This window comes from Xenopus tropicalis, chromosome 5, assembly GCF_000004195.4.
Source record: "Xenopus tropicalis strain Nigerian chromosome 5, UCB_Xtro_10.0, whole genome shotgun sequence".
Taxonomy (NCBI): domain Eukaryota; kingdom Metazoa; phylum Chordata; class Amphibia; order Anura; family Pipidae; genus Xenopus; species Xenopus tropicalis.
In genome coordinates this window covers 52,304,507-52,330,391 of record NC_030681.2, presented here as the reverse complement: position 1 = coordinate 52,330,391, position 25,885 = coordinate 52,304,507, and the positions used below count along the sequence as shown (strand labels likewise).

At 39.2% G+C, this 25,885-nt stretch overlaps 1 protein-coding gene across 12 annotated transcripts in view; it reads right to left on the bottom strand.

The window, feature by feature from the left end:
• Positions 1 to 16,543: 16,543 nt before the first annotated feature.
• Positions 16,544 to 25,885, bottom strand: part of arid1b (AT-rich interaction domain 1B) — a 219,233-nt gene continuing 209,891 nt past the window's right edge. For 7 of the 12 annotated variants that reach the window (XM_004914629.4, XM_004914634.4, XM_004914632.4 and 4 more), the window contains 5 exons: positions 24,756 to 24,872; positions 23,007 to 23,103; positions 22,029 to 22,812; positions 20,541 to 20,671; positions 16,544 to 19,603 (listed from right to left, as the gene is read on the bottom strand). In XM_004914629.4, the coding sequence (XP_004914686.1) occupies positions 17,885 to 19,603; positions 20,541 to 20,671; positions 22,029 to 22,812; positions 23,007 to 23,103; positions 24,756 to 24,872 (2,848 nt within the window). In that variant the 3' untranslated portion in view covers positions 16,544 to 17,884. The remainder of the gene's footprint in view (positions 19,604 to 20,540; positions 20,672 to 22,028; positions 22,813 to 23,006; positions 23,104 to 24,755; positions 24,873 to 25,885) is intronic. The other 5 variants (XM_031902970.1, XM_004914636.4, XM_004914637.4 and 2 more) reach the window with 2 other exon arrangements.

Below are 25,885 nucleotides of genomic sequence, written 5' to 3'. Positions count from 1 at the left end.
TCTTATAAACCTACTGTAAACAATTATTTTCTTAAATTCTCTGAAGAAGCAGTAGCTATGAAAAATTATTTGTGGTCAAAAACTCTCACATACAAGTTCATACCTAACAAGTCTTGCCAACCTATGCACTTTATCTGATCATCCATTACCTGCTTAGCCCACGTATCTTGTGTACTTAGTTCTATGGCTGACATATTATTTCACCCTGGACAGTCCAACTGGGCCCAAGTCATGTGTAGAATATATCCTACCTAATCTGGACCAGGTGCCTGGTAAATGCTGCTTTTTGGATCTGTACTACCACTATGTCATGCCATGATAAAAAAAAATGCCCTTGTAACAATTACATTCCAGCACAGTAACAGTGAATCCAGCCCTAAATTGGGGTACATTGGAGTACAACTATTATTAAGCAGTGAGTCCATTGTGAACCATAATACCAGCATTGCACAAGACATTAACTATGTTACAGCTCTATATTCACATCCAGAACAGTACATGCAACAGAGTGTACACCTTTTGTTCCTCCATGACATTCTGTTTGCACTTAACTAGTCTCCTCTGAGGCTGAGTTCTGAGTTTAGCACAATTAATTGGATATCAATATGTTGTATCTATCCTTTATTGCTTATGACTTTTTTGACTTACGTTTATTGATTTTAGTAAACAATAAAATAGTAAGAAGAAACCAAACGTGCCAGGTTTCATTACTGACAGTACATAATGTGAAGAGATATATTTCACTGACTGTTAATATAAATTTAGCTTTATATCTAATAATGGGTCATTCTGTAAGGGTATTGTTATACATTATTATTATTATTATTATTATTATTGTTGTTGACTAGTGTTTAGTCTTTTTATACATTCTCCTATTTCTTTCTACTTCACCTATGGATATAGACATGGTGGGCTAAAGTTACTGTATATGGTCTTTGATCAAGGCTCTCCAAGTCTGCATTGTCTGTGTTTCTCTAGAGAGCAAGGAAGGTTGTCCTTTGTCACTAATTCTTTTTGCTTTTCCTGTGAAATCCAGACACTAAACCTTTTAAATTAGATGATAGCCATATGCCCTTACCTCATGTTCTTTAAAAAAAAAACACACATCAAATTTAAAAACTCTACTAGATCTTTAAAAGAGAAATAACTGCCTTTTAAGTCTGTGCTACAATCCAAAAGAAATATAACTTCAAAGTATATCCTAAATTAGGGTTCAAAACCACATCTAACAAATATGCTCAAATGTAGTATACGGAAATATATATATATATTTTTTTTTTCCCTATCTGCCACCGTCCAACAGTTTTCAGACAGCCCCCCTTAGCTTATAACAAGTCACAAGGCAGATATAGGACAATATTGGCGTATCAGTCCTTCGGCCACAGTTCCAAGAATCTCTAGAAAAGCAAAGTTTTCACCCTAAATCTCAACCTTAATTACAACCAAGCTGGGCTTTCAGGTGTATGTAGGAGAGCAAATAGCCCAACTCTCACCTTAACTGGCATTTAGAGACCTGACTGTCACTACTCCAAGCCCTGCACTCACATGGGGGCTATATCATCTATTTCGAAACCACTACCTTACAGACTACCTTGCATACATAGTCCCTAAAGGGTCTGTAGCTTGAGTTTAGCACTTCAGTTCTCAAGGTAGCACTATATTGCTCATTCATGGCACACAAGTGTGGAGGGGGCTTTACAGTCTGCAGGAAAACAATTATTGGATTTATTACACATCTGTTTTGTACAGTGGAACATACATCACAATATAACCACTAGGATAGTACCTTGCTTGGGGGGCATGGAGGTGAGTACTTCCTGTGTTTTTCGGTTATTTAGCTTATTGTTCAGCAGCTCTCCATTTGGTATTTCAGCAGCTATCTGGTTGCTAGGGTCTTATTTACCAGGTAGTGGTTTAAACAAGAGATGGGAATATGAATAGTTAAGGGGCTGCATGGAAAAATAAAACTGTAGCTTCACAGAGCAATACTTTTTGGTCAGTGACCCTCATTTGAAAGCTGGAAAGAGGCAGAAGCGAAAGGCAAATTATTCAAAAACTTATATAAAACACAGTCTATATATACAAAACCAGCACATTATATGCAGTGAGACGCAGTCTTTATATACAAAACCAGCACATTATATGCCATGAGGAGCAATGGGTACTGATGGCAGATATTCAGGCCCTGGCACTATAACACTGGCACTGATACACAACATTGGCTCCACTGTAACTAACTAGAAATGAAAAAAACAATGACAAAAGTAAAAGAAAAATAAAAAGTGCAAAAAACCAATCTAATATATAAAAGCACAATGAGCTTTGTCAGGGGGAAAAGTTAACTTACCCTCCATCTGTTAGGGTAGGGGATAGGGATATTATAGATGTGAGGTGACAAAAAACAATTTAATTTCAGCTAGTGGGTCAGTCTTTAGAACATATACAGTATAGTATAGTGCCTGGGTATAGTGCCTGGGTATAGTGCCTGGGTATAGTGCCTATGTATAGTGCCTGGGTATAGTGCCTGGGTATAGTGCCTATGTATAGTGCCTGTGTATAGTGCCTGGGTATAGTGCCTGGGTATAGTGCCTGGGTATAGTGCCTGGGTATAGTGCCTGGGTATAGTACCTGGGTATAGTGCCTGGGTATAGTGCCTGGGTATAGTGCCTGGGTATAGTGCCTGGGTATAGTGCCTGGGTATAGTGCCTATGTATAGTGCCTGGGTATAGTGCCTGGGTATAGTACCTGGGTATAGTGCCTGGGTATAGTGCCTATGTATAGTGCCTGGGTATAGTGCCTGGGTATAGTACCTGGGTATAGTGCCTGGGTATAGTGCCTGGGTATAGTGCCTATGTATAGTGCCTGGGTATAGTACCTGGGTATAGTGCCTGGGTATAGTACCTGTGGGATGAAAACTGCAGCAAAAGTTCAAAGTTGGTTCTTGGGTAAAGTTTCCAGCCTGCAGATTCTTCTTTTTTTAGTCTTCAATTCTGCACTTGCCTCCAGTTTGCAAAATCTCCCGATCCCTGTCTGCATCTGCGCCTTGATTGGTCAATTTTACTGCCTGTCAAGAAAGCTGTGCTCTGATTGGATAATCCACAAGAAGAAAGATCCAATCAGAGCACAGCTGATTTCTGCAGAACCCGGAGAAGATTTTCAGGACAGTGCAGAAACGGAGCCAGGTTTTAAGGTGGCAAAGCAGGTTTGGGGAGGCTTAGCCTCCCCAAGCCTTATTGAAAATCTGCCTATGATACTCTGCCCTATGCTGCCTGTGTGTGCCATACACACTGGCAGCATAGGACAGGCACTGCATACAGTGACACAATGCTGGCACTGATCCTACAGTCTGTTTGAGGTATGAACAGGTGAACTATGCAGGGGCCACTTAATCTCATCACTCATACCATTTGAAGCTTACACAAAAGTAAGCAGTACAGCAGCCAGACAGGTGGGGCCGCAGCCTGCAGGTCGCCAGTTGGACAGCACTGCCATAGGCCAATAGTACATTCCGGTGAATGAGAAACATGCTGCCTGTTACCTACAATGGGAAATTTCATGTTTGTGCAGATGGGGCAATTGGATTGCAATGAGAGAACCCCATCAACTACTTCTTTACACAGTTTGATTTGTATCCAGGCTGTATGATTATGGGCCATTGTGCTGATCCCTTATTAAGCAATTTGGTATATCAAACGCAATCACACCAGCAACCACTGCATAAGGACTGGCCAACATGCTGAATAATCAGTACAATTTGGCCAGCCACATGCATGGCTTAATTGGTAACAATGTGAGCATTTCTGACCAGTAGTGGATCCAATGCTGCAACTTTGCTAGTGGGCAATATAAGCAGACGGCTGCAGTCATTAGTTTTTGACCCCCTAATGCATGCTTGTGAAAAGTATTGCTTATACGTGCGTTTCAAATGGGGGTCACTGACCCCGGCAGCCAAAAACAATTTTTCTGTAAGGCTAAAATTTTATTGTTATTGTTACCTTTTAATACTAATATTTGTATGCAGGCCCTATCCTATTTATATTCCTGCCTCTTGTTCAAATCACTGCTTGTTAGCTAGGGTAAAAAAGACCCTAGCAACCAGATGTCTGCTGAAATACCAAACTGAAGAGCTGCAGAGCAAAAAGTTAAATAAAGACCAATTACAGATCTCAAAATATCAATGTCTACATTATAATATAAGGTATTTAAAGGCATGGACAAAGGGGCATCTCACTGCACTGGCCCTTGTAATAAATGACCCCTATGTATAATCTTAGCTCTCACCGGTGCACAAAACCACCCACCGGCGCACACACCCACCGGCCGACCCACGCAGCCAACGCACACACCCACCGGCCGACCCACGCAGCCAACGCACACACCCACCGGCCGACCCACGCAGCCAACGCACACACCCACCGGCCGACCCACGCAGCCAACGCACACACCCACCGGCCGACCCACGCAGCCAACGCACACACCCACCGGCCGACCCACGCAGCCAACGCACACACCCACCGGCCGACCCACGCAGCCAACGCACACACCCACCGGCCGACCCACGCAGCCAACGCACACACCCACCGGCCGACCCACGCAGCCAACGCACCCACCCCAGCCCCTATTGTTATTATGCAGGGGTGGGGAGATGTATAGGTACCAGGGAAACTGGATTATCTGCCCTCCCACCCGCTCACAGACACGTGTGCGCCCGCCCTGCCACCCGCTCACCGACACACGCACCCGCCCAGGTTGGGGAATGACACTTTAAGATACAGTGGTTCCAGGTATGGGACCTGTTTTCCCAAAATGCTCGGGACCTGGAGTTTTCCAGATTAGGGATATTTCCGTAATTTGGATCTCCATACCTTAAGTCTGCTAAAAAATCATATAAATATTAGATAAACCTACTAGGATTGCTTTGCCTCCAATAAGGATTAATGATATCTTAGGATCAGGAACAAGGTACTGTTTTACAATTACAGAGAAAAAGGGAATCATTTTCAAAAATTAGAATTATTTGCTTATACAGGAGTCTATGGAATATGGACTTTCCGTAATTCTGAACTTTCTGGATAACAGATCCCATACCTGTACAAGCATCCAGTGTTTCTAGGTTCTCTGCCCACACAGGTAACACAATATTTTGTAATATAACACCGTGCTCTCACACAGTGATTATTCATTTACAGTCTGAAATCTCCAAGGTCCACAGTCCTTAAAAAGGGCAACATCAGCCCTGAAGGTATGAGTGAATCAATAGCTAGTAATTTAACGCTTATGCTTTTTATGGGGTTCTCGCTGCATTGCAAGATGTAAACCAAGAAGTGCTTATTTCTCTGAAGTGGTCTCCCTGCTGAGCAGAATTGCATCTAACTATTAGTTTATAAAGATTGTTTTATTAGATTTGACCTTCTGTCCCTCGTGCCTTTGCTAGGTGAATGCTTGTTTATGAATTCTCAAACAAATCCCAGAAAACCTTGCAGGGAATATTTATTAGAAGCACAAATTTTGCTGATTTGTTGAAACTTAATGGCTGTATATATTAATAAACAGATAAACTAAACTTCATAAACTAAAAGCTTTGGTTATTGAGACAAAGTTAATAATATGATGGATTTTTAATACTAAAAGTGAATTAACACATTGTACATAATATAATAATGTTGCATACATACAGATCTCTTAATCAAAAGTGCTCCACTTCAGTTGGAACTCATAGGTAACACAACTTTACTAGTTCACAGAATTTCTCACAAGAAATGTAATAGTAATAGAAGTATTGAGCAGAGAAATAAAATAACCAATATATTCTGAGTAGTGTACTATTTAAGTACTGCATACATTATTTGCATTTATGTGGAATCAAAATAGAGAATAAACAAACTCTATCTTCTCCCCATGCAGTAGTTCCAAATTAGAAACTCACTCAGTAGGCAGGGCTGGTTATCTGCTTTGCTGGGCTGCGTGTTGCCCCTCCCAAGAAGTTGACAGTGGTTTCTTGGGGAATATGTTTAGTTTGCTGTACACAAATCCAATTCACTTCTTTGTAGATTTAGGCATCTTCATTCAGGATTTCATGCCCTATTGCAGACATGGAGACATCAGGTGCATGCCCAGAGGTAACAGTTATGTTCCTATCATAGTTCTCCAACCTTTAGGGGCTGATTTACTTACCCACGAACGGGTCGAATGGAGTCCGATTGCGTTTTTTTCGTAATGATCGGTACTTTGCGATTTTTTCGTATGTTTTGCGATTTTTTCGGATTCTTTACGAATTTTTCGGATCCAATACTATTTTTGCGTAAAAACGCGAGTTTTCCTATCCATTACGAAAGTTGCGTAAAAGAAGAAGGTTAATTGAAAATTGATAAAAAAATTGCAAACTTGCTAGGGATAGGACATGTCCATATCAGTTTACATAATTGGTTGACACTAAGGGGCTGATTTACTAACCCACGAATCCGACCCGAATTGGAAAAGTTCCGACTTGAAAACGAACATTTTGCGACTTTTTCGTATGTTTTGCGATTTTTTCGGATTCTGTACGAATTTTTCGTTACCAATACGATTTTTGCGTAAAAACGCGAGTTTTTCGTATCCATTACGAAAGTTGCGTAAAAAGTTGCGCATTTTGCGTAGCGTTAAAACTTACGCGAAAAGTTGCGCATTTTTCGTAGCGTTAAGTTTTAACGCTACGAAAAATGCGCAACTTTTCGCGTAAGTTTTAACGCTACGCAAAATGCGCAACTTTTTACGCAACTTTCGTAATGGATACGAAAAACTCGCGTTTTTACGCAAAAATCGTATTGGTAACGAAAAATTCGTACAGAATCCGAAAAAATCGCAAAACATACGAAAAAGTCGCAAAATGTTCGTTTTCAAGTCGGAACTTTTCCAATTCGGGTCGGATTCGTGGGTTAGTAAATCAGCCCCTTAGTGTCAACCAATTATGTAAACTGATATGGACATGTCCTATCCCTAGCAAGTTTGCAATTTTTTTATCAATTTTCAATTAACCTTCTTCTTGCCTCTTTCCAGCTTTCAATGCAGGCCCCCGACCCTGGTAGCCATAAACTATTGTTCTCAAGGCTTCAATTTGATGGTTATTTTTACCTTTTATTATTTAACTTTCTATTCAGTCCCTCTTCTATTCATATTTTAGTCTCTCCTTCAAACCACTGTCTGGTTGCTAGGGTAAATAAGACCCTAGCAACCGTAAAGCTGCTAAAATTCCAAACTGGGGAGCTGTTGAACAGAAGGCTAAATAACTAAAAAAAAAATAAAAAAAAAAAAAACAGTTGCAAATTGTCTCAGATGACCAATGTCTACATACTTAAAGTTAATTTAAAGATGAACAAACCCTTTAAGGTTCTCATGTTTACGATAACACTAAACCGTGCCAAGCCAGACATATGATAGATGAGGATAAATATGGATAATACAGATGGGTCTGCCAGTGGGAGGCACTGGTGCTGGACACGATGCTCAGAAGCACTCTTTGGCATTTCCTAGTAAATGGCTGTGTGCATCTGCAAGAGGTAGAGTTTCCCATACTTTCCTGACACCGTTATCTTTCCTCCACAAAGAAACCACAATGGCGCTGCTTGTGGGCCTGCTTAAGACCCGGGCATCTGCACGTGACCCCATCTGAAACCCGGGCACCCAAGAGGGTTACTATGCCTGCGGCCCTTTCAGCAGCCTGGCTTATCTCCAGTACAGTTTCTGTTCCTGCAGTTCCCAAAGGCCGATCTGTTCCTGCACACCTAAAAGCAATGGTGTACAGTATTTTGGTGCCTGGAATGTAACTAGTGAGGAGGGGGACAAAGTTAAGATCTGCTGGATTTTGAACTGGTTAATGGCTGCTCTGCCTGGGCCAGGAAAACATCCAGCAGCTTCCTGGTGATCCTAATTCCTTAACCTCCCTTTCATTGCAGCCTGATCATTTGTAAAAGTGTTTATTGTGCCATCAGAACAGGCAACATTTCGGGCTCCAGCCCTTTCTCAAGCCTACTTTGGGGATTTCCAAGCAAAGGCAGAATAAAGGTTTATTATGCAGAAAAATCAGAAATTAAAGGGGAATAAAATGAAAGCATGTCTTTGTGGGATTAAATGAGCATCAGGCAGATAATGTTCTCATGGCATATGCAAAACCCAGACATTTTCATAAGACTGCCAGATAGTTAAATGCCATTTATCACTCCATAGAAATGTTTGGCAGCAAAATCATCTCTCTACTTAAATTCCACACGATGCATGACACATTGTTAGTGTAGATACATATTGCAGAATTTTTTATAAAAGTTGTGTACTGGAACCGATTAGTATTAATTAGTATTGCAACACAAGGAGCTTTTTATCTTTTAAGGGCGCAGTGCTTTTAAATTGCCCAAATATGCAGCTGAGCAACAGAACTGAGCAGAGAAGCCACAGAAGATGCTTCCAGTAGCAGTAACTTTTGTTCTGCCCAGCCCACACCTAGAGAGACAAGCAGGGCGTTGTGCTCCTACAAGTTAAAGGAACAGTAACACCAAAAAATGAAAGAGCTTTAAAGTAATAAAAATATAATGCACTGTTGCCCTGCACTGGTAAAACTGGTGTGTTTGCTACAGTAACACTACTATAATTTATATAATAAGCTGCTGTGTAGCCCCGGGGGCAGCCATTCAAGCTGGAAAAAAGGAGAAAAGGCACAGATTACATAGCAGATAACAGATAAGTTCTGTAGAATACAATAGTGTTTTATCTGTTATCTGCTATGTGCCTGTGCCTTTTCTCCTTTGAATGGCTGCCTCCATGGCTACATAGCAGCTTATTTATATAAATTATAGTAGTCTTTTTGAAGTAAACACACAACTTTTACCAGTGCAGGGCAGCAGCACATTATATTTTAGTTACTTTTATACACATTCATTTTTTGGTGTTACTGTTCCTTTAATGATACTAGCAATGTTTGACAACTTTATCAAAAAGATGATCATCAAAAAAAAATACTTCATGTAAAATATTACATTACATTACAGAACAAGGAAACTGGCCAATGCTGCTTTGCTGCTAAGTGTTTTTTAAAGGTGTGAGCAATGCGGGCGTATTGCGGTGTGGCTTGTACGGGGTGGTCCTTTTCAGGGGCCCTGTAATATATATACATGGGTTAGCTTTTTTTTTGAAGATTTGTCAGAGGTTATGTGTCTCTTTTAATGTAGGACATTATATGACTTGATAAACTGGAACAGGGAGGAAATAGAGCAAATAAGGGACAACAGACATGTAAGGTAATACTCTCTTATATCAGATACAAAAATCAATTTAAAAGGGCCAGCATACACATATATACAATTCTTTTTCAATATGAGCAAAATAAACAGACCTAGAGGGCAGCAAGCAATATGTAAGGAAACCAAAAAGTTTTGAAACATATTCTACAGTTATAGGGGCGACAGAGCACAAGTTTGGAACTAGAAAGGGAAGTTTGAAAAGAAACTTCATGTTGGGTTGAAAAATGTGAAGTCACTGAATGAAATCTGATCTGTTGTTGGCTCTGCCCACTTTTTCTAATCTTGGGCCACAGTTAGAAGTTTGGGGACCCTGGTTTTAATAGTGTCTGAATGGCAGCAACTTAAATTTTCCCACTGAAAGTCAACGAGTGACATCTGATTGGCGGCTCCGCCCACTTTTTCTAACCTGGAACTGCAGTTACCCAGTGAAGTCTGCAAAGTTTAGGGACCGTAGGATTAATAGTTAAAGAATGGCAGCAGTTTAAATTTAAACTAATAAGTCAATAGGTGAATTTGGATTGGTGGTTGGTGGCCCCACCCACTTTCTATAACCTTGAGTCGAAGTCACCCAGTGACAAACAGTGGCACCCTGGCATAAATAGTGTGAGAATGGCAGCATTTTAAATTTAAACCAATACAATTCAATGGATGAAATCTGATTGGCTGTTAAGTGGCCCAACCCACTTTTCCTATTTTTGAACTGCAGTCCCCCAGTGACCAACTTTGCAACATTTTGGGGACTGAGGCATAAAAATTGTGGGACTGACAACATTTTATACTTCACCATTGAAAGTAAATGTGATTGGCTGTTGGTGGCCCGCCCACTTTTTTTCTAACTTTAAACGGCAAATACCCAGTGAGTAACTTTGGAAAGTTTAACAACCCTGGCATTAATACTTAAATAATGACATCAGTTTAAATATAAACCAATGAAATTTAATGGGTGGAAATGGATTGGCTGTTGGTGGCTCCACCCACTTGTTCTAACCCTGAATAGATAGTCATCCAGTGACTAACTCTGCAAAGTTTGGGGACCTTAGTGTTAATATTTAAAGAATGGCAGCAGTTTCAATTTAAACATGAAGTCTAAAGGTGAAATCTGATTGGCTGTCTTTGGCCTTGCCCACTTTTCTAAACTTGTAACATAGTCACCCAGTGACAAACTGTACAAAGTTTGGGGACCCTGACGTTAAACATGTAAGAATGGCAGCAGTTTAAATTTCCCCACTGAAAACAATGAAAGAAATTGATTGGCTTTTGTTGGCCCCGCCTACTTTTTCTAACCTTGAGAACATAGTCACCCAGTGACTGACTGTGCAAAGTTTGGGAACCCTGGCATCAAACCAGTAAAATTCAATAGGTGAAATCTGATTGGCTTTTGGTGGCTCCACCCACTTTTTCAAAACCAAAACTGCAGTCCCCTAGTGACCAACTGTGAAAAGTTTGGGGACCCTGGTGTTAATACTGTGAGAATGGCAGCAGGTTGGATTGAAAGTTAATAGGTAAAATATGATTGGCTATTGGTGGCTCCACCCACTTTTCAAAACTAAAACTGCAGTCCCCTCTTGACCAACTGTGAAAAGTTTTGGGGCCCTGGTGGTCATCTAAGCTCAATGCCAGGGTTGAAGGGAATGATTATATTAATGCCTCCAAGATAAAGGGATACAAGCAACTAAGTTGTAAGAGTTTGTTCCAAAAGGTGTGTGAGAACAATGCAAAGGCAGAATTTGGGCCTATATAGTGAGCTCTCTTAAAGTGTGACTAAGGTATAGCCCCACCCCCACAGAACAATGTAGAAGGTGAGACTGTCTGTAGAAGAAAAGATTTTTCAGTTTATAGCAGTAAGAATTGCTTATGTTTCTCTGTAAGTATTCTATTTTCTTCATTTCTTATCTTTTTGAAGGACAAACTGTCAAATGTGACTATTGTTGTACAACCTATGTATAAATAGTTTGTCATTATTCATCCTACATGAGGTGCCAAATAAGGGCTGTGATTGGCTATTAGGTAGCCTCTATGCACCCTATCAGCTTACAGGGGGCTTTATTTGGTAGTAAATCTTGTTTTTATTCAACCTAAACAGGAATTCAAAAATAACTACCTGGTTTGGGGGCACTGAGAGCAACATCCAAGGGGTTGGTGAGCAACATGTTGCCCCCGCGCCACTGGTTGGGGATCCCTGATATAGTGTTTCCACATGAACTAGGATAGGAGTGGGTTGGCCTTTTCTCCATGGAGGTGAAGGAACTGATTGTTGGTCTAAGTTGTAGCTTTCTTACAACTGCTACAGTATAATGACCAAACTGAATGCATATGACAGGCATGCACATTTAGGGTTGCCGCCTTTTAAAATTCTTATCGGCTGGCCAGGGGCAGTGACAGAAGAGGGCAGGCCATTATGTAAATAGAGTGTGACGGGGGGGGGGGGGGGGGGGGGGTGATATCAAAAAGATAACAGCTAGAGGGAGTATCTAAGGGACATCAGGGAAGGGAAAGGGTAAGACTGGGGCAGGTTGAAGGCTTTGGTGGATGGGTCAGGGGCTAAATGTAAGAATATTACAAATTTACTGGTAACTACATTGCTGGTAAATTTGTAATACTGGCCCTGGCAGGTGATTTAGCAGCTAGGCTGGTACAATTGTAATACTGGCCCTGGCAGGTGATTTAGCAGTTAGGCTGGTAAGATTGTAATACTGGCCTGGCAGGTGATTTAGCAGCTAGGCTGGTACGATTGTAATACTGGCCCTGGCAGGTGATTTAGCAGCTAGGCTGGTACGATTGTAATACTGGCCCTGGCAGGTGATTTAGCAGCTAGGCTGGTAAGATTGTAATACTGGCCCTGGCAGGTGATTTAGCAGCTAGGCTGGTACGATTGTAATACTGGCCCTGGCAGGTGATTTAGCAGCTAGGCTGGTAAGATTGTAATACTGGCCCTGGCAGGTGATTTAGCAGCTAGGCTGGTAAGATTGTAATACTGGCCTGGCAGGTGATTTAGCAGCTAGGCTGGTAAGATTGTAATACTGGCCTGGCAGGTGATTTAGCAGCTAGGCTGGTAAAATACTGGCCGGGTGGCACCCTATGCTCAAATTATAATTTACACCTTTTAAGTACTTTGGTTTTGATATTGGATATTGTTATTCATTTTTTATTTATTTATCTTACTATACCTTTGCCAGTATTAATTGCAAATGGGTCCTGCAAAATATTAAACCCCTAAGACCCATATTCCACTGAAATATCCAGGAACTGTACATTGATCCTGTGCTGCATTTTGTGCTGGGAAAATGGTGTCACTGAATTTATATATGAAAACTGTAATTGGTCAAATTTGCTTAAGAAATAGATTCATATCACACATATAAGGAAACATAAATGCTATTAGCAGTTAAGCTAGAATTACTGGCAAATGTTAACTCGTTATACAAATATTTATTAAGTGCGAAGGTCTCTGGCAATGTTGCATCATTCTTTACACCAATAAAAGTAGAAACTCAGGATTTTTAATTATGAGCCAAACAGATAAGCAGATACTCAGGAGACAGCATCCCTATGCTAGTTGGTAAGCTTACAAATAAGCACATTATACAGTGTTACAGTGAGTATACTAAGCAAAGCAATAAACACCCTTTATTTGTTTGGCTTACCTGGTCTTGTCATTGGTTTCACATATTGTGTATTGCCTACAAATGTACACATTTTTGTTTTAAAAATATGCAATTATTTTAAATACTCTTTAAAAGTCTTCAAACTCTTTGCCTGTGGGTGACTCTGGCACTAACAAAGCAAGTTACCACCATCTCCTATTTACAGTTGACTTCCTTATTGCCAATTGGTGGAAATCCTCATCCACCCCTATAGTCTATCAGATTCTTACTCTGTCAGATTCAAAAGGGATTCTGTCACAGTCTTTATGGAGTACTTTTTATTTCTCAGTTACACTATTTACATAGCCTATAATTCACTCAGCCATTTAATTTTTTTCTTGAACCAACTAATATATATATATATATATATAATTTTTTAGTTGTAATATTGGTGTGTAGGCAGCCATCTCAGTGCATTGAGCCTGAGTCTGAGCTTTCAGAAGAAGCCAGCACTACACATTAGAACTGCTTTCAGTGAGTGCTGTTCTCATAACTACTGGGAGCTGCTATCTTGCTTCCTTCCCATTGTTCTGCTGATTGGCTGCTAGGGGGGGGGAAAGGGAGGGGAATGAATATCTGTCAACACCCACCTGAAATCAAGACCAACCTAGAATGACAACCACATAGCAGACCTGGTGATCAGAGGTGCCAGACCCATACCCTATGATAACACTACCCCCATTTCTCCCTAACCCTTTTTCCTACTCCATGGAAACTGTGAAATGCAAGATCCACTTACATATCCTGAAATCCAGGGTTTATAATTTGTTCTTATTGTAAAGCTAAATAAAGACATATTTTAACAAAGCAAGCTACCATGGGATTGTTCCAAGTGTTTCATGACTATCACTGTCAGAGCTATGCTAATCTTTGCTATTTACAGTACATCAAATACTTTTGTAAGATTTGCTCTAAGAGTCACAACACTAGAGGAGAGTATGAAAATATACATACATGTAAAGAACAATAACTTTGTCACAAGTAAATGAATTTCTATAATTCATTAAAAGAATACTGTCATGGGACAAAACCCATCAGTTAATAGAGCTTCTCCAGCAGAATCCTGCATTGAAATCCATTTTTCAAAAGCTCAAAACGTTTGTTTATATTTAATTTTGAAATTTCACATGGGGCTAGCCATATTCTTCATTTCCTAGGGAGCCACAGCCATGTGACCTGTGCTCTGACTTCAGTCACACTTGGAGTGATATCATGCCATCCAGCAGCCAATCAGCAGAACAATGGGAAGGTAGCAAGATAGCAACTCCCAGTAAAAAGCTCAGACTCAGGCACAATGCACTGAGATGGCTGCCTACACACCAATATTACAGCTAAAAAAATACATTTGTTGGTTCAAGAATTTTAAATGCTAGAGTGAAATATTTGCTATGTAAACAGTGTAATTTAGAAATAAAAATTAAACCATAAAAAAACATGACAATATCCCTTTAAACCATAGACTTTCCAACAAAAAAAATAAATTTGTTTCTGACAGTGTCCCTTTAAGAAATATTAACGGAAAACGCAATAAGAAACCTTAGTTGAAAAATACTTTCTTGTCATCAAGATCTCTAATTTAACAATAAACCCTGAGCCAAATAACCCTGAGCAAAAACATACGTAGAAAAAAGAATCTAAGAGTAAATGATGTTATGAACCTCATAAAATTTACAGCACTGACACTAAAGTGCCAGCACTTTAAATGCCATTTTCTGGGTTACAGGTTAATGAATGAAGAAAATTAAATGCACCACCTTCTAAAAAAATAAAAAATAAACAAATGGCAACCTAACCACCACCACTAACTGCCCTTCTGTTTACAGTTCTAGTTCCTAGATCTAGCAAGTTGCCAGCAATGTAATCTCACTTTAATGCCATGATTGTCAATTCTGTGGGACATTTTAGACATCAAAATGTCTGCTTGCAATGTTAACAATAATCCTTGGAACATTAAACAAATCTAAGGTATTTTAAAATCATCTGTTCACTTATTTCATGATAATGTACTTGGCACTAGATGAAACTGTGATAAATTAAATAAAATGAACAGACTATAACCGCTAAAAAATGCAAAAATTGTTTCTAGAAATTGCATAGTTTACTGCTGCCCAACTGGCAGCCAGCAGTCCCCCTTGTGTGGCCCCCAACTGTTCGGCTGTGTCACTGTACAATTCTGCCTGTGTGTGCCATACTCTACCTCCCTATGCTGCCTGTGTTTGCCATACTCTACCTGCCCTATGCTGCCTGTGTTTGCCATACTCTACCTGCCCTATGCTGCCTGTGTTTGCCATACTCTGCCTGCCCTACCTTGTCTGTGTGTGCCATACTCTGCCTGCCCTACCTTGTCTGAGTGTGCCATACTCTGCCTGCCCTACCTATGTGTGCCATACTCTGCCTACCGGACCCTTGCTGTGGGCCATACTTTGCCTGCCCTACGTTGCCTGTGGAGGGGGAACCTGGCAGGGGTTTGTTCTGAGGGTTGTTAGCATTTGGAAATAGTTGTTGTTAGGGGGTCCCACCACTAAAAGCTCAGAATCCCCCCCACTAAGGTGTGTAATTAAGTGCTTGAGGTTGCTGTGCTATCCACAGGAGAGGAGAAGCCATTTGGATTTAAACAACAAAATAAACTTCTTTCACATGAGTGAAGAGTGCTATCCATACAGTGAGCACTATATATATATATATATATATATATATATATATATATATACAAACAACAACAAGAGATCCTCTGAACTCACCCATTATCAATATATATAGGACATTAAGACATTCTGTGCATTAAGCTACTAAGAAATGCCCTCCCCTTTAAGCAAAACAGGGATTGTTTGTCCATATATTGCAATATACTTCAAGCTGGCCAACTGCGTCAAAGTCATCCCTTCTGGCCAGTCCTACACTGACTTAAGCGATTCATTAAGAATTCTACTGCTTCAATATACATTTAGCCAAGGGACTAAGTTTTACCTGCAACTTACTTGCTTTCAAGGTTAAAACCCCCATATGGTTGCCCTTTTATTGGCTCCACTGGGATCACCTAACTGCAGCTGGGAAGGGTGGGAGCTACAGCTATATATATATTTATTTATTTTTGTGTGCTACCACCATTTATGCGAGTATGGTCTTAAAAGCTCTTGTGATAAAATGGGTGTGGCTTGAAGTGGGTGTGATTTAAGGGAGTGGTCAAAACTGGCTTCCATTATCAGCCCTCTGCCATGGAGACTAAAAAAATTACGGCCCTTTGTACCACAAAAGTTGGACAGCACTGGCACAGTTTATAGGAGGGTTACTGGGAAACATATACAACTAACACAAAAACAAATCAGTAACATGATGGTTGTATCGTTACAGCATTTATATTGTAGCATTTTGAAGGTAATATATATGTGTTGATTCCCATTGACTAACACTAGAATGATGGACTGGGCCTAGAAGGTCCACATATTCTTCACACAGGCCCTGCATAAAACCTTTGTTGACCTGGTACTGTGCATAAAGACCAGCACCTGTATTCCTGGCTGGACTGCAGAGAAGGTAAGGATGTCAAAGGAAATATTCTTTTAGTGAGTTCAATTTGAAATATTATATTGCAACATCAATCAACAAAAAATATTAAAAAACACCCAGCACAGTGCTTAACAAGATTTAATGTACATTTATTCTTAACATGTGGAACATATAGTATAAAGATTTTATACTGAATAAATGATATTCATTAAGCCAGAGGAAAAGGAGGAATTTACAAGTTTTTTTTCATTTTTTTTTTTTTAACTACAGTTCCTTGAAATACAAATATGTTGAATTTTATCACTGAAAAACCCCCAGAAATTTTGTTGCTTCATCCATAATATTGATTTCACTTTTATCTGTATAATATAACCATTGTCTAATTCAGTTGGCAAGCAACTAATTCCACATTGTGACCAGAAAGCAAAGTGTCCCGCTGCTGATCCGAAATAGAGCATGAATTTATACATACAGAAACTTGACCCTTTTGGGTGGAAAAATGGCCAGTGGAGATGATGAATAATAAGTCATCAAAACAAACAAACAAAAAAAAGTGTGGAAAAATTGGTAACTCACTGTAACCACATCATGGGGAGAAAAAACTAAACATTCTATAAAATTAAAAACAAATGAAAATATTTAGACCTTTACATTTTGTATATACATCACAGCCCGTGGGCAGTAGAAAAAAATAGAAAAAAAAACCTATTATGAAATATGTAGAGACTCTCATACTGTGGAAGGTCAAACAAATACCAAACATGGTAGAACTGGTGCGTACTTGTTAACTTATTTTATGTATTTTAAATGTTCAGGTTTTTTTTTTCTTTTTTTGTTTTTAGTCATTACCCACTGCTCTGTATTCATCCTGTACCTATGACAATATAACCATCTCCATAGGATATAAACAGTATATTTTCACTGACACCCCATCTCTGAATATGCTGACAATATCACTAAGTCCTATTGCACACAAGTTTGGGTTCAGTGCTGTAACTTTTTTTTGAGAAAAGTGTGCGAAACAAAAACAAAAATATATATATATATATTTATCTTGAAAGTGGAAACAAAAAGTGGAAATGAAATTGCCATTGTAGTGGTGCTAGATAATAATATAAAACTTGCACAAGGATATTAATTTGTCCCTAAAAAACATGAAACAACCAAATAAAATAACAAAGATAAACTGGAACGAAGCAACCGACTTTTGATTGCAAAAACAAAAGAAAATGACTGTATGCAACAAACAGAAAATATTTATTTCAACAGCTCATTAACCATTCCTTAGAGTTCCCAAAATTTGTAAATTGTAACTGGATATAAGGAGCAAAGACTTGTTCTGGTATCTTTCTTGCAAAGTTTTTCTTTCTTCTTTCTAAAGTCGATAAAAGTAACAGAAAAATAGCCAGTTATATGTGACTTCCTACTTTCTTCTCACACATGCTTGGCTTCCCACTTGTGTCATAACTGCCCTATTTGAAAGAGTACATCACAAATAACAGAGGCAACAACAGTGTTCAGAACAGCTGATATAGATATATCTAGCAGTCGGCCTTCCTGTAAAAGGAATTCAGATTGATTTTCTTCCACTTTGGCCATTGCCAGTAAAGCCTTGGCAGCCCTACACATCATATCCGCACTAGGTGGCTCCAGATGTGGAGGCTGCATGTGCATGAGGTTATGCTGGCTCTGCTGGTATTGGGCCATAGTGACTCCATCTTCCAGGAAGCTTATTAAGTTCCCAATGCTTCCTTTCTGAACAGCTATGGCCCTTGCTACCAATGTGTCCCCCTGAGCAAGGTTTGACAGCAGCGCCACAGACATTTCACGACAAACTGGGTTTTTGCGATCCCCAACATACCTAACAAGAGTTGCATACAATTTCTCTTGGCGGCTGAATGGTGGAGTAGCTAATATAAGATCCACATTGTTGTCCTGTATACTAAGTTTACACAATGTTTCCAGCACAAGTCTCTGAGGGGAAAGGAAAGAAATGGGCCCCACAGTCGGGAAAGGATCCTGTGCCTCCGCAGATGGACACACCAACCAGTGTAGCATGCCATCTAAAATTGGCAAACAGATACTTTCTGTGTAAGCAGACAAATCTAGCTGTCCAGAGATATTGGCTAATGTGACCAAAGTATTTTCCCTCAGAACCTCGAGACAATCCCACCACCATTCATCCTTGGTACATAATACCCCTTTGTTGTTGTCTTCTCCATCTTTCTCATATGTTTGCGGCGCTCGCTTTCTCTCTGGATGCTCATGATGAAGAAGTATTAGCTTCCCAAGGATCAACACCAAACCTGGGTGTTTTGACATCTCTGTGTCATTACCAGGCACAAATGATAAACTACGGATAATGTTTGAAACACATATACAGCGTTTGGCCAAAGAGTCTTTCCATACAGCTATTGTACACAAAGGAATTTCATCTCTGCTTCTTGGTTCATCTTCTAATAATGTAATATTCCTATGTTGTTTGGCTTGATGAATTCCTAAGGAAAGCTTGCCACTTTCTGTCTGTAAAAAATCATTTTTGGAATCTTCAGGAAGTGCCCCTGGCCTTGCAGAAAGAACATCATCAATGGTCGCTGTTATGCTTTTCTCTGGTTGCTCTTCATATTCTGCTACAGCTATATCCTCATGGCCTTTTTTCTTCTTGACTGGGGAATTGCTAGATTGCGGAGTCCTCCTATGACTGGGAATTTCCATTTTGCTTTCAAAGTGAGTTTGAATGTGCTCAGTGGTATCACCCCCACCAAGCTGCCAATGAAGCAGGCCACTATTAAATTCCTGAACACGACCAAGTCTGTCAGATCTATCAATGACAAAAAGATTGCTCTTTTTTACAACCTTAATTGGCAATTTGTCAAATTTACTGGCCTGTTTGGGTCTCTCACTTGAATCGGTGAGTAATTCCGAATTTTGGTAGGAAAAGCCCTTTTCCTCTATTTTGAGGTTATCATCTTCTTCTTTATCATATTCATCATCATCTTCTTCCTCTGTATCTGAATATTCAAGTGAAACCTCCTCCTCCATTGCAGAATAAGTATCTTCTGTGGTTGGTGAAAGAGCTTTCTGAACTGCTTCACCCACTTCATATTCCTTCAGAATCCCAAAGATGTCAATTAGGCATTTTCTAAAGTATTCCACCAAGAGTTCCAAAAATCCAGGCAGCTACAAAGAAATATATTTAAATGGTGAATATTTCCATAAATATTCAAATGTCATAAAATTTTCTGAGAAAGAAAAACTCATATACACAACAGAACTCACAACTTAATTTTAAATCACAACATCAGAAGTTAACATAATCTTTAGTATAGGTACTCTCAATGCATAAAAACAATTACTTAATTCACTACTAAATTCATTCAGCGTGATTTTTAATGTACTTGCATAAAGCCAGAGATAACCAAGGTTAAGGATAAAGTTTAAAAAAATTTTGTTTACAGAAAAGTTGATAAATATATGGAAATGCCTTCTTGCAAATCTGGTGGAAATTAATTTTCAGTGAAGGATTTCAGACATATACACTATATCTAGACTAAATAGTTATTTTAAGAACCCTGAATTCAGATTTTATAGTCAGCTACACAAAAATAATTACAAAACTTACACAAAAACACATCTCATTTTAAAGAACATACCATGGAGTAAATGGTGTGAATTAATATGATCTTCTGTGAGCTCAGAAAAATCCTTCAGGGCATGGCACAAGTCTGCTCCTCGCTCCTCTGCCTTCTCCCCCTCCCACCTTAGCTCTCTCTCCCCCACCCATTTGTGCTGTAATCTGAGCTACCAGCAGCTAGAGATGTAGCACGGAAGTTACTGAGACCATGCTATCTTAAACAAACAGAAGGAGCTGCTAGGGCTGTTTACTCAGGTATAGTAAAGCTTTCTGAAGAATAAATAGAGCGTTCTAGCGTGCACTGTTGGCTAATCTATGGGCAATTGAATGCAAAAATGTCCTTCCTTCTCCTTTAATTTCTAAACAACACAAACTATTGACTAGACTACAGTCTAGTGTAAACGGTTATCTGTGTAAGCCGATTTGAAGATGCAGATTCCCTAGAATTAGAAATTCATAGGTCTGATTGACATATCAACCTACCTGAGACAGGTTAAAAGTGGCAACCGTGCTGTCATCATATAGCAGGATATTGATAGTATCTAAAGCCCAGGTACTTTCAGCCAACAGGCCAGACTTCAGTGACATCATCACTCTCCAAGCCTCAGGTGTCACTAAATAATCCAAAAACAAATACACAAGCAAATATGTTATAACTTTTTAACTCTGCCATTACCCCAAGTATGCACTTCAGTATTGACTGATACAATTTCTATGGGTCTATTAGATAAATAGTGATAATGGCAAGAGGGCAAGTATAGTAACTATCCTATTAAACCTTCAACATAATACAATTATTACTTGTGCAAAAAAGATTCTCTAAAACTATGGCAGTCCAGCCCTGAAGAACAATTCATTCATTTTCAATTATGTAGTGATGTTAATTTCCTTTTAAAATAGAACTAAACCTTAAAAATAAATATGGCTAGAAATGCCATATTTTATATACTGAACTTACTGCACCAGCCTAAAGGTTCAGCATGTCTATAGCAGAAATGATCCGGGTCTACAATGTTGTCACAGAAGCACCCTATCTTGGATTCTGTTAGAAGTGTCAGTGACACTCATATAGCTCAGTGTGCAGCTCTTGAGAAGCTAAGCTGTTCATATAAGCTGATTCTACAGAGATAATTATTAAATTATAATTCTAAGTGCACTGGTTTCAGAGCTGTGACATTTACATTCTGTATATACAATATATTGTGAGTCGGTCCCTAAGCTCAGGTAACAGAGAGCAGCACAGAACATGTGCAGTGAATTAGCAGAAAAGAAGATGGGGGGCTACTGGGGCATATTTTGAGGCAAAGATCTTTCCTGCTAAAGGGCTGTGGTTTCCTTGGGCTGGTACAGCAGTCCCAAACATAATGTTCAACATTTCTGCCCTACTTCTTTAGTTAAGCTTTTCCTTTAATACTATGGATGCAAATTACTACTGGTAATTTTCTGGTTTTCAATTATTTTTTGAAACTTTTTTTCATAGATTTCAGCAACAACAATGTATTTGTGGGGTATAGCTGTAACAATGAGCATTATCAATTGGCAATGAGCATTTGTATTATTTCTCAATATTTTTGTAGTTCTATACCTTTACAGAAAATGCAATCAAAAATACTGTTAATCAAAATAAAGCACATAAATTTGGTTAAAGCACAAATTTGGTTATTTTTTATTCCTGCCATATGTCACTATGGCACAAAATTATATTTATAGGATTACTGTTTTCATAGGGGAGCAGAAAGGAGAGAGCACTGCTGAACTGATTATATGCAAAAGGGAAGAATTGTATTCTTTTGTACTACACTAGCCCTTAAAATCACATCATTTACTAGTAGCAGCCAATGGGCATCTGTAATGAACTCTAATGCAATGAATTATATAAAACACAAATCTGTAAGATTTGTAAATACTTATCAGGAATAGCACAGGATAGTTTGACTCTGCTTGACTGATGTATACAAAATTTCAGCGTACCAATATCTTTTGCTGTGAGTTTTCTTCTCGGTTTCAAGATTGGCTGAGTGGCCTCCACTGATCCCGGAGGAAAAGTAATTTCTCGCCTAACTGGAACCTGAGGAGAAGTCACCGTGCTTTGTGATGTTGTGGTTGTTGGCAAAGCCTTTTGCATCTTCATGGAAGGCAGAAAAGGAGACTTGCTAGGCGACATACGATTCTCCAGGGAGCGCTGAAAAGATGCTGGACTGGGAGCTCTGGAAATATGATTTGGCATCGATGGAGGGGTCTGATAAGATGATGGAGGAGCTCTTGTGATTGGCTGCATAGCTGCAGTGGGAGACATATATGAAGGCTGCCGTTGATTGCCATGGGATGACCACTGGTTGTCATGATTCATTCTTTGGTCAGGACCCATCATTTCATCAGATCGATTCATGGCTGAGTATGACCCTGTCTGTGTTGTGCTTGCGGGGCCTTGCCTAACTTGGTATGAATAAGGCATGTCATTTCGTGATGTCCACATATTTTGTTGAGCACCTTCACTTGCTGAGGACTGCATGGATCCTCCCATAAGCTGAGACCCCATGCTGTGTTGTTGCATTTGTCCTGGACCTTGCATTCTCTCTCTGTTGTATGGATATGGATACTGTCCTTGTACGGGACGCCTTTCTTGGCCAGAATATGAATTTCCATACTGATTATACATATCTTGTTGCTGGCTGCCATACTGCATATTGTACATATCGCCTTCATGACGCTTGGCTTGAGGAACATACATGCTATCCATATGTCTCTTGTAGTTCTGAAATTGTAATTTACAAAACAAAGGATTACATTTTATAAATATTAAATTAGGACAGAGGTTCCCAATCAGAACTAAACTAGCAGTTAAAACAAACCTTTGGAAATTAAAACTCCATCTGCAATACAGATATTCAACAAAAAATGAAAACAAAAATCTTGGTGCTGTTGACTACACACCATTCTAGAACTTACCTGTTGCTGGGGGTACATTCCTGGCTGGTGTCCTGCATATGGTGGTTGTCCAGAAGGTGGTCCTTGTCCAGAATACTGCTGTCCATAAGGTTCATGTCTAAAAAAAGAACATTGAAAGTATGTTTATTACATTAAACACCAGTTTACAAAGTGAAACTGAAATGCACAGATTACATATTATGGTTGCAAAAATAACAGCACTGAAGGCGGGATTTATGGGATGGCAACATAGGCACAGGCCAGACTATCCAAGAAAGAACATCCTGGAGCTGTTTTATATTCACATATATGCAAGAGGAATGAGATGCAAAGGTGGCAAGCAGGAGGGGCAGCAGATCACACTGGGCTAAGGGGCACTAAAAATGTGACAAGCAATGTGTTGCATATCAAGATGGATATGACAAATGATTTCACCTTTTTATTTGTCTAACAGAAATACAGGTATTATTTCTCTGTAATAATAAAACAATACCTTGTACTTGATCCTAACTAAGATATAATTAATCCTTATTGGTGGCATTACAATCTTATTGGGTTAATTTAAATTATTATTTAGATCATTTTTTTGCTGACAAAGATATGGAGATCCAAATTATAGAAAGATCCCTTCTCTGGAACACCCCAGGTCACAAGCATTCTGGATAACAGGTTCCATACTTGTATTGTGAGGTAAATGCACTATTACTGTATTTTCTCCTGGCTTATATTTTAGAGCTACTAGAATGCTGTTACTCACTCATACTGGAGTTCAGCCTAGCCTTTGTCTGCTGGCTGCCCACAATATTCCTTCATTTTAAGAGCCCTTCTGCAAAAAGCTAGAAGGAAAGGAGTGTTGTTGTGTGACCAAAATGAGTGATCTGGTGTCATTAGTGTAATGGCAAGCTGAAAGTGTTCATGAATGGAAATGTGTACATGTATGTATGTACACATGTATGCGTATATATACTTGGGGCATGACGTTATATAAGTTATATATGTCATATATGACAATATAAGGCTGATTAGTTATTCATTTTGGTTCTCATTACATTACAGCTCAGAAACCAGTGCAATTAGCATTAGAATTTAATAATCAGCTTATATGACAGGCCAACCTCATTTTCTGCTTGATAATTTGAGAGAACCCCTAACACGAAGTTATGTCCCAGTTAAAACACAAAGGGTAGTACTGAAAATACTGAACAGAGGTTGACCTGTCAACACAAAAAAAAAAAAATAATGTGTTTCTTCTACAGCAAAATAAGCATGGGAACACAAACATTTCCTATTTGGTAGCTCATTTGGCTTGTCACACAATGGTAACAGTAATGCCACATATAACCAAACCGATCTGAGATCTCCATATAAATGATATGTTAGAACTTTGCTTAGTTGCTATAAATCTAACCAACAGAACATACTATGGGCCTTTATTTATGCATTACACTATTTATTTTACACCAAATTTTGACAGACAAACCACATTTTCTGCTTGTTAATTTGCAACAGTTCCTAAGCTTAGCTTCTCAACAGCTGCCCAGAGCACACTAAGCATGTGAGTGTCGCTGACACTTCTAACAGATTCCAGTATGGTGGCCCCCTGTGATAATTTTGAAGTACTGAATCATTACTGATACAGAGATGCTGAGCCTTTAGGCTGGTGCAATATGTTCAGTATATAAAATATGGCATATTTATTTTAGGGTTTAGTTCTCCTTTAAAAGAGAAGATTTTAGTGGCCATCTCTGAATTAAAAAAAAGACTGTTCACCTTTGCTGTCCATGATAGCGATTTGGGGAATACATGCCCGGATCACTGTTTGAAGGTGCCATGCTGTTCTGACCTGGTGGCCCCATACTCCCTTCAGCACCCATTCCATATTCAGATCTAAAAGGTGAACAATACATTTGGGAAGATACTTAAGAGGCCACATATGATTCATTAAAGGGACAGTATAAACATAAAAACTTTAAAAATGAGCACCAGAAAGAAAAGTTGTGTTGAAATTACATTCTGCTTACAGTTAATTTAAAATAATTATTTTTTCTCCTATTTTATTCTATTATAAAGTACAAATTTGAAAGTTGTGCCATTTTCACTGACCTTACCCCCTCCCCATTCCCTTACTTTATACACAGGACAATTTGTTCAGAGCTCCCTGTCTACCTTTGAACAAACAAACTCTTCCTTCTCTAAGCAGCAGGGTGAACTCATTATCAGGGGCTTCTCTGTGAACTGGTAATTAGTTTTATCAGATCCTCAGGTTCTGTGGGACAGGCAGTTCTAAAGTGAAACTGGATTCATATTCTTGTTTAGTTACAGAAAACACAGAAACCATAGACATTTCTTACTTAAAACAATAGTTAGCAAAAAGTATGTTCAGCACAAGCTCTATTGACTGAGCATATGCTGAAAAGGGGCATATCCTGTCAGTAAGAAACAAAATAAATAGAGGAGGTCCTAAATAGAAAGATAAGTACTAAAAAGTTACAATAACACTGAAAAAAAAATAAAGACCAACTAAAAAGTTGCTAACAATAGGCCATTCTATAAGTTATCCTGAACCACCCCTTTAAAGTGGTGCCTGTACCCAGAGCCATTGCATCGACCGGGTGCAGACAAAGGGAGTGGGTTTTCAGCTCAGAACTGCCCGAGTATGCAGCTCCGTGCCGAAATCCTGTCTGTCTCTCACGAGAAAACTTCAAGCACTTTGGAAAGTGAAGTACTGCATATGTTTTGCCACCAGCGATTCACTTCATCACTGGTAGGAAAGCATTTAGGAGAGATTTGTTGCCTGTCGTAGCCCAGATTTAACTGCAGGCGACAAATCTCCCCATCACCTTTACTTGCAGTGAAACCATATCAGTTGCAAATTTTATGGTTATCTTATTTGTCTTTGA